At 54.0% G+C, this 16435-nt stretch overlaps 1 protein-coding gene across 2 annotated transcripts in view; it reads left to right on the forward strand.

The window, feature by feature from the left end:
* The window catches only part of map2k5 (mitogen-activated protein kinase kinase 5), a gene marked incomplete at its 5' end in the record, with an annotated part of 129606 nt that overhangs the window by 30408 nt on the left and 82763 nt on the right, over positions 1–16435 (forward strand). For both annotated transcript variants that reach the window (XM_046336348.1, XM_046336349.1), the window contains 3 exon segments: positions 8272–8311; positions 10178–10246; positions 11162–11243. In XM_046336348.1, the coding sequence (XP_046192304.1) occupies positions 8272–8311; positions 10178–10246; positions 11162–11243 (191 nt within the window).

Raw genomic sequence — 16435 nt, forward strand, 5'->3', positions numbered from 1 at the left:
GCATCTCCTCTCTGTCCTGCATCTCCTCTCTGTCTGTCTGTTGATCCTGCATCTGTCTGTTGATCCTGTCCTGTCTGTCTGCTGTCCTCTCTGTCTGTCTGTCTGTCCATCTGTCTGTCTGTTGATCCTGCATCTCCTCTCTGTCCATATGTCTGTCTGTTGATCCTGCATCTGTCCGTCAGTCCGGCCGACTGTCTGTCTGTTCTGCATGTGAATCCCAGACCAGTGCCTTCAGATGTTAATGTGTTGTACACAGCAGATGGAGAGGGAACCTAGTTGTTCCTGCTCCCAGACTGGGGACTGTCCATCTCCTCTCTGTCTGTCTGTTGATCCTGCATCTGTCCTGTCTGTCCTGCATCTCCTCTCTGTCCTGTCTGTCTGTTGATCCTGTCTGTTCTGTCATGTGAATACCAGTGCCTTCAGATGTTGTACACAGCAGATGGAGAGGGAACCTAGTTGTTCCTGCTCCCAGACTGGGGACAGCAAGGGGACCCAGCGTGTGTGGATATCTGTAGGAACACAGGGCGCTGCCCTAAGGGGAAATAGGGCCTGTAATATCTGTTGTGTCCTATGTCACCTCTACCCTAAACACTTTTGGTTCATGTAAAACACAAACCACTTTGACCGTCAAACATGCACAGAGGCTTTTCCCCCACAGAGTCAGGCACCTGGAGTATTACTGTAAATTGCTTTCTTTAAAAATAATTTGGTGTGTTTCTCTGTTGGGCTTTGTGTTTTGTACTGCTGCTATTATATGTCAGAGTATGAAGTGTTGATAACCCAATGACATACATATTATATACACACACACACACACACACACACACACACACACACACACACACACACACACACACACACACACACACACACACACACACACACACACACACACACACACACACACACACACACACACACACACACACACACACACACACACACACACACACACACACACACACACACACACACACAGCCTTATACATACTTACTGCCTCCAGACTGTGGAGGCTAAATTGTCCACCGAATCATCCCCAGCTTCCAATTGGCTCATTCATCCCCCCTCCTCTCCCCTGTAACTATTCCTCAGGTCATTGCTGTAAATGAGAACGTGTTCTCAGTCAACTTAGCTGGTAAAATAAGGGATAAATAAATAAAAGGCCCCACCCAGTCTCCTCATTTGAAAGTAAATGTTGTAATGTGATCATGGTCTCCTCTGAAGAAGGTCATTACCTCTCCTCCGTCTCCCCATTGGCCTGGTTTATATTAAGCTTATCTAGTGTGAATAGATCCACTTAAGGCTCTGCACCTTTTAACCCTTAACCCTATTTATGACCCACGGCCATTTACACTCAATTGGATGTTGCTGACACCTTGGCTCTCCTCTGTGTCTCTGACCCGGTGATCCGTCAATGTTGTCCCTTGTTGTTGTATTACGTTCTACGCTGCCTCTCTGAGGTTCAGCCTGTCCTACCAGGTTATAAATAACTAGTGTTGGGACAGGTGGCCATTCCGTGCCTGATGGACCTGCGCAATTAGAACAATCACATTGACATGCAGTTCCATGCACTTAGACACCGGCGTGGCTCTTCCCAAAGTCCCCCAGCCTCGTTGTTTTCTTATTGATCTCTGCCATTGATTTAGATGTGGGGAGGAGGAACATTTCTGCCTGTTCATTTGTTAGTTGGTTACTGTATCTTAAGCTGCAGGCCATAAAGTAGGGTTGAAGTGCCTGGTCTGTTTAGCACCTGAACACGTCAAGGTTTATCTAAGCTCTTTATTTAAACCTCTCTCTCTCCGGTCACTTTTCCTTCCCTCCATCACCTCTGTCTCTGCTTTTCCTTCCCTCCATCACCTCTGTCTCTACTTTTCCTTCCCTCCATCACCTCTGTCTCTGCTTTTCCTTCCCTCCATCACATCTGTCTCTACTTTTCCTTCCCTCCATCACCTCTGTCTCTACTTTTCCTTCCCTCCATCACCTCTGTCTCTGCTTTTCCTTCCCTCCATCACCTCTCTCTGCTTTTCCTTCCCTCCATCACCTCTCTCTGCTTTTCCTTCCCTCCATCACCTCTCTCTGCTTTTCCTTCCCTCCATCACCTCTCTCTCTGCTTTTCCTTCCCTCCATCACCTCTCTCTGCTTTTCCTTCCCTCCATCACCTCTGTCTCTGCTTTTCCTTCCCTCCATCACCTCTGTCTCTGCTTTTCCTTCCCTCCATCACCTCTGTCTCTGCTTTTCCTTCCCTCCATCACCTCTGTCTCTACTTTTCCTTCCCTCCATCACCTCTGTCTCCTTTTCCTTCCCTCCATCACCTCTGTCTCTGCTTTTCCTTCCCTCCATCACCTCTGTCTCTACTTTTCCTTCCCTCCATCACCTCTGTCTCTACTTTTCCTTCCCTCCATCACATCTGTCTCTGCTTTTCCTTCCCTCCATCACCTCTGTCTCTACTTTTCCTTCCTTCCCTCCATCACCTCTGTCTCTACTTTTCCTTCCTTCCCTCCATCACCTCTGTCTCTACTTTTCCTTCCTTCCCTCCATCACCTCTGTCTCTGCTTTTCCTTCCCTCCATCACCTCTGTCTCTGCTTTTCCTTCCCTCCATCACCTCTGTCTCTGCTTTTCCTTCCTTCCCTCCATCACCTCTGTCTCTGCTTTTCCTTCCTTCCCTCCATCACCTCTGTCTCTGCTTTTCCTTCCCTCCATCACCTCTGTCTCTGCTTTTCCTTCCTTCCCTCCATCACCTCTGTCTCTGCTTTTCCTTCCCTCCATCACCTCTGTCTCTGCTTTTCCTTCCCTCCATCACCTCTGTCTCTGCTTTTCCTTCCCTCCATCACCTCTGTCTCTGCTTTTCCTTCCTTCCCTCCATCACCTCTGTCTCTCTGCTTTTCCTTCCCTCCTCTTCTCCTTCCTTCCCTCCATCACCTCTGTCTCTGCTTTTCCTTCCCTCCATCACCTCTGTCTCTGCTTTTCCTTCCCTCCATCACCTCTGTCTCTGCTTTTCCTTCCCTCCATCACCTCTGTCTCTGCTTTTCCTTCCTTCCCTCCATCACCTCTGTCTCTGCTTTTCCTTCCTTCCCTCCATCACCTCTGTCTCTGCTTTTCCTTCCCCTCCATCACCTCTGTCTCTGCTTTTCCTTCCTTCCCTCCATCACCTCTGTCTCCTTTTCCTTCCTTCCCTCCATCACCTCTGCTTTTTTCCTTCCCTCCATCACCTCTGTCTCTGCTTTTCCTTCCTTCCCTCCATCACCTCTCTCTGCTTTTCCTTCCCCTCCATCACCTCTGTCTCTTCCTTCCTTCCCTCCATCACCTCTGTCTCTGCTTTTCCTTCCCTCCATCACCTCTGTCTCTGCTTTTCCTTCCTTCTCTCCATCACCTCTCACCTCTCTGCTTTTCCTTCCTTCCCTCACCTCTCACCTCTGTCTCTGTCTTTCCTTCCTTCCTTCCTTCCCTTCCTCCATCACCTCTGTCTCTGCTTTTCCTTCCTTCCCTTCACCTCTGTCTCTGCTTTTCCTTCCTTCCCTCCATCACCTCTGTCTCTGCTTTTCCTTCCTTCCCTCCGTCACCTCTGTCTCTGCTTTTCCTTCCTTCCTCCGTCACCTCTGTCTCTGCTTTTCCTTCCCTCCCTTCACCTCTGTCTCTGCTTTTCCTTCCTTCCCTCCGTCACCTCTGTCTCTGCTTTTCCTTCCTTCCCTCCATCACCTCTGTCTCTGCTTTTCCTTCCTTCCCTCCATCACCTCTGTCTCTGCTTTTCCTTCCTTCCCTCCATCACCTCTGTCTCTGCTTTTCCTTCCTTCCCTCCATCACCTCTGTCTCTGCTTTTCCTTCCTTCCCTCCATCACCTCTGTCTCTGCTTTTCCTTCCTTCCCTCCATCACCTCTGTCTCTGCTTTTCCTTCCTTCCCTCCATCACCTCTGTCTCTGCTTTTCCTTCCTTCCCTCCATCACCTCTGTCTCTGCTTTTCCTTCCTTCCCTCCATCACCTCTGTCTCTGCTTTTCCTTCCTTCCCTGTCACCTCTGTCTCTGCTTTTCCTTCCTTCCCTCCGTCACCTCTGTCTCTGCTTTTCCTTCCTTCCCTCCGTCACCTCTGTCTCTGCTTTTCCTTCCTTCCCTCCGTCACCTCTGTCTCTGCTTTTTTTCCTTCCTTCCTTCCCTCCTTCCGTCACCTCTGTCTCTGCTTTTCCTTCCTTCCCTCCGTCACCTCTGTCTCTGCTTTTCCTTCCTTCCCTCCGTCACCTCTGTCTCTGCTTTTCCTTCCTTCCCTCCATCACCTCTGTCTCTGCTTTTCCTTCCTTCCCTCCATCACCTCTGTCTCTGCTTTTCCTTCCTTCCCTCCATCACCTCTGTCTCTGCTTTTCCTTCCTTCCCTCCGTCACCTCTCTCTGCTTTTCCTTCCTTCCCTCCGTCACCTCTGTCTCTGCTTTTCCTTCCTTCCCTCCATCACCTCTGTCTCTGCTTTTCCTTCCTTCCCTCCATCACCTCTGTCTCTGCTTTTCCTTCCTTCCCTCCATCACCTCTGTCTCTACTTTTCCTTCCTTCCCTCCATCACCTCTGTCTCTACTTTTCCTTCCCTCCGTCACCTCTGGTTTTAGTGGTCTCGGATGACTGGGAAACTGACACCACTGATAACCATGGGAGTATAACCTCTGTTTATATTCATAGTTGTGGGTCTGTGTAATGTCCTCATCTTTGTGAGTTTGTAGTGGTGTGGTCGTACCGGCTAGCCTCTTCATCTGCAGAGTAATGTGCTCTCTGAACTTAGGTACGTCAGTCTCTGTTTGGCAGTCGTTGTGGCCGTCTCAGGTGAGGGTGTCTGGCTGGAAGAGAGGTCGCCTTGCCTGCCACCCCTGTGGCACTGTAAACCAACCGTTCCAGCCCTGACCGCCCCGCCCGCCCGGGGGCTGCTTTAGAGAGCCAGCCAGGCCCATGAATACTGCATGGTGGAGCTTTTATTACACCAGGGGCTGGAGTGTAAATAAGATCCAGGCAATGGGGCACGTTTACTGGGGTCAGGACGAGGGGGAAGAGGGGGTGGGGACGGGCGGCTGGGTAACCTTGCTCCCAGGTCCTCTAGTCACCAGGCCTGTCACTGTAACTCACTGGTGGAGGGTTGGCCCTGAGGGGGGTCAAGGACAGTGGATCTACTGGGCCCATTACATTACAGGCTGCATGGAGGATAGAGACCGGAGTTAGACTACTCACCCGCTCTAACAGTACTATTGTTGTGTCATCACTCTGTTGGGTTGGCCCTGAGGGGGTCAAGGACAGTGGATCTACTGGGCCCATTACATTACAGGCTGCATGGAGGATAGAGACCGGAGTTAGACTCACCCGCTCTAACAGTGAGGTTGTACTGTGTGTCATCACTCTGTTGGGGAGTAGAGGAAGAACATCAGGCTACTAAAATGGCTGGTATAAGTGACACACTCATCCTGAGGGGTCTGTTAGCTCACCTGTTAGATTTAAATGTGATCTTGTATCTTCACAACGACTGTTGTTATGGTTCATCTGCTCGTCCCCTGGTTTCCTGGTTCATTAGTGACAGAATGGTGCAGACGTGAGAAAAGAGGTTAGCCTCTTCATCTGCAGAGCAATGTGCTCTCTGAACTTAGGTAGGTCAGTCTCTGATTGGCAGTCGTTCTGGTCGGGCCGTCTCAGGTGAGGGTGTCTGGCTGGAAGAGAGGTCGCCTTGCCTGCCACCCCTGTGTCCTCCAAAACAGTTACTAATCACGTCATCGTAAAGAACCATCTTCCTGACTGAGTCAGCAGGTTTTTTTTCTGTGAACCTGAACATTTTCAGCATGATAAAATAATGATTATTTGCTCTGTTCGTTGGCTACACACAGAATCAGTCCAATCACTATTTAACATCTCTGGCTCTCCGCTCCAGTCTCAATTAACAGTCTTCCTCTTGTCTTAATTAAGAACCAGTAGTCGTGCTTAATTGATATTGATTATAGCTTAAAGGAGGAGTAACACATCAAAACTAAAAGGTGAAAGTAACCACTAGGCCACCCTGGGGGGCAGGGTAGACTAGGGTAGACTAGTGGTTAGAGTGGAGGGGCGGCAGGGTAGACTAGTGGTTAGAGTGGAGGGGCGGCAGGAGACTAGTGGTTAGAGTGGAGGGGCGGCAGGGTAGACTAGTGGTTAGAGTGGAGGGGCGGCAGGGTAGACTAGTGGTTAGAGTGGAGGGGCGGCAGGGTAGACTAGTGGTTAGAGTGGAGGGGCGGCAGGGTAGACTAGTGGTTAGAGTGGAGGGGCGGCAGGGTAGACTAGTGGTTAGAGTGGAGGGGCGGCAGGGTAGCCTAGTGGTTAGAGTGGAGGGGCGGCAGGGTAGACTAGTGGTTAGAGTGGTGGAGGGGCGGCAGGGTAGACTAGTGGTTAGAGTGGAGGGGGGCAGGGTAGACTAGTGGTTAGAGTGGAGGCAGGGTAGACTAGTGGTTAGAGTGGAGGGGCGGCAGGAGTAGACTAGTGGTTAGAGTGGAGGGGCGGCAGGGTAGACTAGTGGTTTAGAGGGGAGTGGGAGGGGCGGCAGGGTAGCCTAGTGGTTAGAGTGGAGGGGCGGCAGGGTGGAGCCTAGACTAGTGGTTAGAGTGGAGGGGCGGACTAGTGGTTAGCCTAGTGGTTAGAGTGGAGGGGCGGCAGGGTAGCCTAGTGGTTAGAGTGGAGGGGCGGCAGGGTAGCCTAGTGGTTAGAGTGGAGGGGCGGCAGGGTAGCCTAGTGGTTAGAGTATTGGGCTAGTAACCGGAAGGTTGCAAGTTCGAATCCCCGAGCTGACAAGGTACAAATCTGTCGTTCTGCCCCTGAACAGGCAGTTAACACACTGTTCCTAGGCCGTCATTGAAAATACAAATTTGTTCTTAACTGACTTGCCTAATTAAATAAAGGTAAAAAATAAAATTAAAATAAAATACACCGAGGCCTTTTACAGACCTAAAGGAGAGTTCACTAGGTAACATCCACGGGTGGGAGGAGTGGTAGCCGTTCCTATGAAGGACCTGTGTTCGATGCCTTAATGCATTTAAGGCTCAGCTGTAATTAGGACCCCAGTACCTGACATGAATGCTTATGATACAAAGTTGTTACATGTAAAACTAAAACCAAGTTTAAAAACACCATTGTCATTCAGTATCTAAGTAGAAACAGTATGTTGGTGTGTCCAGCGCCCGGCCTACGAGGGATGGTCTGTTTGTCCTGACTGGAGGGTCAGACGACCCAGACCAGACACTAAGAGGTGTTATTAATTAAAGGGCCAGTTTAGAGGTGCAACACGATCCTCCCATCTACCACGCATTAATCACACACCCTGGTCTGAGCTCATATACGCCGGCCTACCCTGTTGACAGGTGAAACCTCGGGAGGTATCCAGTATACCTGGCTGTCGTAAACAAACTGGTGAACTGGGCTGGTGACGTACGGCCCTCCCTGTGGCCCTCACCCCCGGCAGCTGTTCTACGGGGACAAGAGGATTGGATGTTGAGACATTGGCGCTTTTGGTAAACCGACCCTCTTGGCCGGTAACTAAACCCGCCGGTGGGCATTAAGGAGTTTCATAATTAAATCATCAAGGTCGTCTAGGCCAGCCGGCGCTCCTCGGCTGTTTGGTTTACCTGCCACCTGAAACCTGTCTGGAGAACTGTGACGATACAGGACTGACTGGGCTCAATGGACATGTGTCATGAAGGCTATTGTTTTGACCTCTGACCTTTTTAATGATGGAAATGCTGTTAGACTAAGAGACATGTTGTCATGCTCATTTGGACTCTCCGGTTTCCGTTATGACAACACCCTTCATGTTATGACTCGCCAACGAGGAAAATAGTGGCTGATTTGAATAAGCATGTCTAGGACCTCTACTGGGGGCGGCAGTGTAGCCTAGTGGTTAGCGTGTTGGACTAGTAACCGAAAGGTTGCAAGTTCGAATCCCCGAGCTGACAAGGTACAAATCTGTCGTTCTGCCCCTGAACAGGCAGTTAACCCACTGTTCCTAGGCCGTCATTGAAAATAAGAATTTGTTCTTAACTGACTTGCCTCGTTAAATAAAGGTAAAATAAATAAATAAGTAAAATACTGTATGTCCATTCTGAATGTAGTGATATTCTCCCAAGTCCTTTTCCATTCAACATATTTTCATTCACATGACTTCAGAGGCCCGGATGAATGAACAGTAACAGGGGTGTTTTAATGTGTGAAATAGTTTAGTAGGGACTTTTCTGAAGCTCTGGCTTACTCTTCGTTGGGCTGTGTTAATGTTTCCTCTCGTTCTCTCCCACAGAGCGTACCATCTTCTGGGCAACAGAGTGTTGGCGGTGAAGGTGAGATCAACAGCTGTACTGCTGTAGCCTTCTCCTGGGCACCTCTCCTTTTACCAAATCACGTTCAACAACACTAGTCTTCTTCTGTATCTCTACCTCTGTCCTTTCCCCTCCCTCTTTCATTTTCTATGCTTCTCAACCTCTGTGTCCCCCCCCCCCCCCCTCTCTCATTGGTTCATTCATCCACTCTGTTCTCATGCTCTGTAATTCTACCAGTAATCTAATCTATTGGAGTGGAATGGAAGGTAGATGTAATGGGTACCTCCTTGACCCTCGTAACATGTAGCTACTCCCTTCTCTCTCTCTAACCTGTAATCAATGATGTTAACATGTAGCTACTCCCTTCTCTCTCTCTCTAACCTGTAATCAATGATTTTAACATGTAGCTACTCCCTTCTCTCTCTAACCTGTAATCAATGATGTTAACATGTAGCTACTCCCTTCTCTCTCTCTCTAACCTGTAATCAATGATGTTAACATGTAGCTACTCCCTTCTCTCTCTAACCTGTAATCAATGATGTTAACATGTAGCTACTCCCTTCTCTCTCTAACCTGTAATCAATGATGTTAACATGTAGCTACTCCCTTCTCTCTCTCTCTCTAACCTGTAATCAATGATGTTAACATGTAGCTACTCCCTTCTCTCTCTCTCTCTAACCTGTAATCAATGATGTTAACATGTAGCTACTCCCTTCTCTCTCTCTCTAACCTGTAATCAATGATGTTAACATGTAGCTACTCCCTTCTCTATCTAACCTGTAATCAATGATGTTAACATGTAGCTACTCCCTTCTCTCTCTCTCTAACCTGTAATCAATGATGTTAACATGTAGCTACTCCCTTCTCTATCTAACCTGTAATCAATGATGTTAACATGTAGCTACTCCCTTCTCTCTCTCTAACCTGTAATCAATGATGTTAACATGTAGCTACTCCCTTCTCTATCTAACCTGTAATCAATGATGTTAACATGTAGCTACTCCCTTCTCTCTCTCTCTCTCTAACCTGTAATCAATGATGTTAACATGTAGCTACTCCCTTCTCTCTCTCTCTCTAACCTGTAATCAATGATGTTAACATGTAGCTACTCCCTTCTCTCTCTCTCTCTAACCTGTAATCAATGATGTTAACATGTAGCTACTCCCTTCTCTCTCTCTAACCTGTAATCAATGATGTTAACATGTATCTCCTCTCTCTCTCTCTAACCTGTAATCAATGATGTTAACATGTATCTCCTCTCTCTCTCTAACCTGTAATCAATGATGTTAACATGTAGCTACTCCTCTCTCTCTAACCTGTAATCAATGATGTTAACATGTATCTCCTCTCTCTCTCTCTAACCTGTAATCAATGATGTTAACATGTAGCTACTCCCTTCTCTCTCTCTCTCTAACCTGTAATCAATGATGTTAACATGTAGCTACTCCCTTCTCTCTCTCTCTAACCTGTAATCAATGATGTTAACATGTAGCTACTCCCTTCTCTAACCTGTAATCAATGATAAGCTGCACGTTTAGCTAATCTTTGCTAGTGCTAGCGTGCCACTGTTGTAGCTATTAGCTAAGCTCAGTGCAGCCAGATCAGAATTCACACCCCTGGTAGTGCCCATTTACCGTGTGGTATCCACACTATCCAGATCGGTTGGCATGAAAGAATCATGAGTTTCTCTACAAGGTTTCTAGGTCATGTGTTACCACCAGTGCCAGCAGTATTTTGACCCGTAGTTCCATTGTAATAATAATGTACATTGCTTTAAATGTTTCTGTGTGTGTTTTTGAAGGGCTTTAGCAGTGTGTGCGTGCTTGTATATTTAACCTGTGCATGTTACTCTGGTCTCTCATTTGGGCTGTGCTTCGGACTTTACAGGTCATTCCTCTGGATATCACAGTGGAGCTACAGAAACAGATCATGTCCGAGTTGGAGATCCTCTACAAGGTCAGCTTCTATTCTCTAGAGCCCCAAACTGCTCAGATCTCTCCCGCAACTGGCCCAAATCATGTAGTCAGATCTCTCCCCCAACTGGCCCAAATCATGTAGTCAGATCTCTCCCCCAACTGGCCCAAATCATGTAGTCAGATCTCTCCCCAACTGGCCCAAATCATGTATCAGATCTCTCCCCCAACTGGCCCAAATCATGTAGTCAGATCTCTCCCCCAACTGGCCCAAATCATGTAGTCAGATCTCTCCCCCAACTGGCCCAAATCATGTAGTCAGATCTCTCCCCCAACTGGCCCAAGTCATGTAGTCAGATCTCTCCCCCAACTGGCCCAAGTCATGTAGTCAGATCTCTCCCCCAACTGGCCCAAATCATGTAGTCAGATCTCTCCCCCAACTGGCCCAAATCATGTAGTCAGATCTCTCCCCCAACTGGCCCAAATCATGTAGTCAGATCTCTCCCCCAACTGGCCCAAATCATGTAGTCAGATCTCTCCCCCAACTGGCCCAAATCATGTAGTCAGATCTCTCCCCCAACTGGCCCAAATCATGTAGTCAGATCTCTCCCCCAACTGGCCCAAATCATGTAGTCAGATCTCTTCCCCCAACTGAAGCCTCTCTTATCAGACCTGCAGTGTTTAGTCTACTCTGTTACATTAGACTAGTTCATGGAGCACCTTTATTCTGAGTGGGTCTCTTCTCCTCCTGCGTGACAAGCCAGGGATTTGGCGAAATACACACGAGGCAGGAACACGTGATTGCTGATAAGCCCTCAATAATTTACCCCAGATCTCTCCTGTTCTTCTGAGGTAGACTGTGAAATGGGCTAACTAAACAGTTCAACAATAAATACTGCAACATGCATCAATGTTAATTAATGAGTGAACTGTGTTAATTGTCTTATTTTTTTTGCAGTGTGATTCCTCCTACATCATAACCTTCTACAGTGCCTTCTTTGTGGAGAACAGGATCTCCATATGCACAGAATATATGGATGGTGAGTGCTGAGGCTGGTGCTGGGGTTGGGGCTGGTGCTGGGGCTGGGGCTGGGGTTGGTGTTGAGGCTGGGGTTGGTGTTGAGGCTGGGGTTGGTGTTGAGGCTGGGGTTGGTGTTGAGGCTGGGGTTGGTGTTGAGGCTGGGGTTGGTGTTGGGGCTGGGGTTGGTGTTGGGGCTGGGGTTGGTGTTGGGGCTGGGGTTGGTGTTGAGCCTGGGGTTGGTGTTGAGCCTGGGGTTGGTGTTGAGGCTGGGGTTGGTGTTGAGGCTGGGGTTGGTGTTGAGCCTGGGGTTGGTGTTGAGCCTGGGGTTGGTGTTGAGCCTGGGGTTGGTGTTGAGCCTGGGGTTGGCGTTGAGCCTGGGGTTGGCGTTGAGCCTGGGGTTGGCGTTGAGCCTGGGGTTGGCGTTGAGCCTGGGGTTGAGGCTGAAGGCTGGGGTTCCGGCGCCGACTGAGATGGCCGCCTCGCTTCGAGTTCCTAGGAAACTATGCAGTTTTTTGTTTTTTTTACGGGTCCCCCTTACACTGTGTATAAGACAGTAGTTTTGGAATTGTTAGTTAGATTACTTGTTGGTTATCACTGCATTGTCGGAACTAGAAGCACAAGCATTTCGCTACACTCGCATTAACATCTGCTAACCATGTGTATGTGACAAATAAAATTTGATTTGATTTGAAGGCTGGGGTTGAGGCTGAAGGCTGGGGTTGAGGCTGAAGGCTGGGGTTGAGGCTGAAGGCTGGGGTTGAGGCTGAAGGCTGGGGTTGAGGCTGAAGGCTGGGGTTGAGGCTGAAGGCTGGGGTTGAGGCTGAAGGCTGGGGTTGAGGCTGAAGGCTGGGGTTGAGGCTGAAGGCTGGGGTTGAGGCTGAAGGCTGGGGTTGAGGCTGAAGGCTGGGGTTGAGGCTGAAGGCTGGGGTTGAGGCTGAAGGCTGGGGTTGAGGCTGAAGGCTGGGGTTGAGGCTGAAGGCTGGGGTTGAGGCTGAAGGCTGGGGTTGAGGCTGAAGGCTGGGGTGAGGCTGAAGGCTGGGGTTGAGGCTGAAGGCTGGGGCTGAGGCTGAAGGCTGGGGTTGAGGCTGAAGGCTGGGGTTGGGCTGAAGGCTGGGGTTGAGGCTGAAGGCTGGGGTTGAGCTGAAGGCTGGGGTTGAGGCTGAAGGCTGGGGTTGAAGGAGGCTGAAGGCTGGGGTTGAGGCTGAAGGCTGGGGTTGAGGCTGAAGGCTGGGGTTGAGGCTGAGGCTGGGGTTGAGGCTGAAGGCTGGGGTTGTGCTGAAGGCTGGGGTTGAGGCTGAAGGCTGGGGTTGACGCTGAAGGCTGGGGTTGGCTGAAGGCTGGGGTTGGTGCTGACGCTGAAGGCTGGGGTTGACGCTGAAGGCTGGGGTTGGACGCTGAAGGCTGGGGTTGACGCTGAAGGCTGGGGTTGACGCTGAAGGCTGGGGTTGACGCTGAGGCTGGGGTTGGCTGAAGGCTGGGGTTGACGCTGAAGGCTGGGGTTGACGCTGAAGGCTGGGGTTGGCTGCAGAAGGCTGGGGTTGGACGCTGAAGGCTGGGGTTGACGCTGAAGGCTGGGGTTGGTGCTGAAGGCTGGGGTTGACGCAGAGGCTGGGGTTGACGCTGAAGGCTGGGGTTGGACGCTGAAGGCTGGGGTTGACGCTGAAGGCTGGGGTTGGCTGCAGAGGCTGGGGTTGACGCTGAAGGCTGGGGTTGACGCTGAAGGCTGGGGTTGACGCTGAAGGCTGGGGTTGACGCTGACGCTGAAGGCTGGGGTTGGCGCTGAAGGCTGGGGTTGGCGCAGAGGCTGGGGTTGGCGCTGAAGGCTGGGGTTGGCGCTGAAGGCTGGGGTTGGCGCTGAAGGCTGGGGTTGGCGCTGAAGGCTGGGGTTGGCGCTGAAGGCTGGGGTTGGCGCTGAAGGCTGGGGTTGGCGCAGAAGGCTGGGGGGCTGAAGGCTGGGGTTGGCGCTGAAGGCTGGGGTTGGTGCTGAAGGCTGGGGTTGGCGCTGAAGGCTGGGGTTGGCGCTGAAGGCTGGGGTTGGCGCTGAAGGCTGGGGTTGGCGCTGAAGGCTGGGGTTGGCGCTGAAGGCTGGGGTTGGCGCTGAAGGCTGGGGTTGGCGCTGAAGGCTGGGGTTGGCGCTGAAGGCTGGGGTTGGCGCTGAAGGCTGGGGTTGGCGCTGAAGGCTGGGGTTGGCGCTGAAGGCTGGGGTTGGCGCTGAAGGCTGGGGTTGGCGCTGAAGGCTGGGGTTGGCGCTGAAGGCTGGGGTTGGCGCAGAGGCTGGGGTTGGCGCTGAAGGCTGGGGTTGGCGCTGAAGGCTGGGGTTGGCGCTGAAGGCTGGGGTTGGCGCAGAGGCTGGGGTTGGCGCAGGAGGCTGGGGTTGGCGCAGAGGCTGGGGTTGGCGCAGAGGCTGGGGTTGGCGCAGAGGCTGGGGTTGGCGCAGAGGCTGGGGTTGGCGCAGAGGCTGGGGTTGGCGCAGAGGCTGGGGTTGGCGCAGAGGCTGGGGTTGGCGCAGAGGCTGGGGTTGGCGCAGAGGCTGGGGTTGGCGCAGAGGCTGGGGTTGGGCTGAGGAGGCTGGGGAGGCTGGGGTTGGCGCAGAGGCTGGGGTTGGGGCAGAGGCTGGGGTTGGCGCAGAGGCTGGGGTTGGTTGGCAGAGGCTGGGCAGAGGCTGGGGTTGGCGCAGAGGCTGGGGTTGGGGTTGGCGCAGAGGCTGGGGTTGGCGCAGAGGCTGGGGTTGGTGGCAGAGGCTGGGGTTGGCGCAGAGGCTGGGGTTGGTGCAGAGGCTGGGGTTGGCGCAGAGGCTGGGGTTGGTTGCAGAGGCTGGGGTTGGTGCAGAGGCTGGGGTTGGTGCAGAGGCTGGGGTTGGCGCAGAGGCTGGGGTTGGCGCAGAGGCTGGGGTTGGCGCAGAGGCTGGGGTTGGCGCAGAGGCTGGGGTTGGCGCAGAGGCTGGGGTTGGCGCAGAGGCTGGGGGCTGGCGCAGAGGCTGGGGTTGGCGCAGAGGCTGGGGTTGGCGCAGAGGCTGGGGTTGGCGCAGAGGCTGGGGTTGGCGCAGAGGCTGGGGTTGGCGCAGAGGCTGGGGTTAGGGCAGAGGCTGGGGGGTTGGCGCAGAGGCTGGGGTTGGCGCAGAGGCTGGTTGGGGTTGGCGCAGAGGCTGGGGTTGGCGCAGAGGCTGGGGTTGGCGCAGAGGCTGGGGTTGGCGCAGAGGCTGGGGTTGGCGCAGAGGCTGGGGTTGGCGCAGAGGCAGAGGCTGGGGTTGGCGCAGAGGCTGGGGTTGGCGCAGAGGCTGGGGTTGGCGCAGAGGCTGGGGTTGGCGCAGAGGCTGGGGTTGGCGCAGAGGCTGGGGTTGGCGCAGAGGCTGGGGTTGGCGCAGAGGCTGGGGCTGGCGCAGGGGCTGGGGTTGGCGCAGAGGCTGGGGGGCGCAGAGGCTGGGGTTGGCGCAGAGGCTGGGGTTGGCGCAGAGGCTGGGGTTGGGCAGAGGCAGCAGAGGCTGGGGTTGGCGCAGAGGCTGGGGTTGGCGCAGAGGCTGGGGTTGGCGCAGAGGCTGGGGTTGGCGCAGAGGCTGGGGTTGGCGCAGAGGCTGGGGTTGGCGCAGAGGCTGGGGTTGGCGCAGAGGCTGGGGTTGGCGCAGAGGCTGGGGTTGGCGCAGCTGGGGCTGGGGCTGGGGTTGGCGCAGAGGCTGGGGTTGGCGCAGAGGCTGGGGTTGGCGCAGAGGCTGGGGTTGGCGCAGAGGCTGGGGTTGGCGCAGAGGCTGGGGTTGGCGCAGAGGCTGGGGTTGGCGCAGAGGCTGGGGTTGGCGCAGAGGCTGGGGTTGGCGCAGAGGCTGGGGCTGGGGCTGGGGTTGGCGCAGAGGCTGGGGTTGGCGCAGAGGCGCAGAGGCTGGGGTTGGCGCAGAGGCTGGGGTTGGCGCAGAGGCTGGGGTTGGCGCAGAGGCTGGGGTTGGCGCAGAGGCTGGGGTTGGCGCAGAGGCTGGGGTTGGCGCAGAGGCTGGGGTTGGCGCAGAGGCTGGGGTTGGCGCAGAGGCTGGGGTTGGCGCAGAGGCTGGGGTTGGCGCAGTTTGGGGGTTGGGGTTGGCGCAGAGGCTGGGGTTGGCGCAGAGGCTGGGGTTGGCGCAGAGGCTGGGGTTGGCGCAGAGGCTGGGGTTGGCGCAGAGGCTGGGGTTGGCGCAGAGGCTGGGGTTGGCGCAGAGGCTGGGGTTGGCGCAGAGGCTGGGGTTGGCGCAGAGGCTGGGGTTGGCGCAGAGGCTGGGGTTGGAGGCTGGGGTTGGCGCAGAGGCTGGGGTTGGTTAGAGGCTGGGGTTGGCGAGAGGCTGGGGTTGGCGCAGAGGCTGGGGTTGGCGCAGAGGCTGGGGGGGCTGGGGTTGGCGCAGAGGCTGGGGTTGGCGCAGAGGCTGGGGCTGGGGTTGGCGTTAGGGCTGAGGCTGGGAGGTTGGGGTTGGCGCAGAGGCTGGGGTTAGGCTGGGGTTAGTGCAGAGGCTGGGATTAGGCTGGGGTTGGCGCAGAGGCTGGGGTTAGGCTGGGGTTGGCGCAGAGGCTGGGGTTAGGCTGGGGTTGGCGCAGAGGCTGGGGTTAGGGTTGGCGCAGAGGCTGGGGTTAGGGCAGAGGCTGGGGTTGGGGCTGAGGCTGGGGTTTGGGGTTGGCGCAGAGGTTGCAGGGTTGTTGGGGTTGGCGCAGAGGCTGGGGTTAGGGTTAGTGCTGGGGTTAGGGCTGAGGCTGGGGGTTAGGGTTGGCGCAGAGGCTGGGGTTAGGGTTGGCGCAGAGGCTGGGGTTAGGGTTGGTGCTGGGGTTAGGGCTGAGGCTGGGGTTTAGGGTTAGTGTTAGGGTTGGGGTTAGGGCTGAGGCTGGGGTTTAGGGTTAGTGTTAGGGTTGGGGTTAGGGCTGAGGCTGGGGTTTAGGGTTAGAGGCTGGGGTTAGGGTTGGGGTGTTGAGGCTGGGGTTAGGGTTGGCTGGGGTTTAGGGTTAGGCTGGGGTTGGGGTTGGCGCAGAGGCTGGGGTTTGGGTTGGCGCAGAGGCTGGGGTTAGGGTTGGCGCAGAGGCTGGGGTTAGGGTTGGCGCAGAGGCTGGGGTTAGGGTTGGTGCTGGGGTTAGGGCTGAGGCTGGTGTTGAGGCTGGGGTTAGGGTTGGCGCAGAGGCTGGGGTTAGGGTTGGTGTTGAGGCTGGTGTTGAGGCTGGGGTTAGGGTTGGTGTTGAGGCTGGGATTAGGGTTGGTGTTGAGGCTGGG

Source organism: Oncorhynchus gorbuscha, unplaced genomic scaffold, assembly GCF_021184085.1.
Source record: "Oncorhynchus gorbuscha isolate QuinsamMale2020 ecotype Even-year unplaced genomic scaffold, OgorEven_v1.0 Un_scaffold_1028, whole genome shotgun sequence".
NCBI classification, from domain to species: domain Eukaryota; kingdom Metazoa; phylum Chordata; class Actinopteri; order Salmoniformes; family Salmonidae; genus Oncorhynchus; species Oncorhynchus gorbuscha.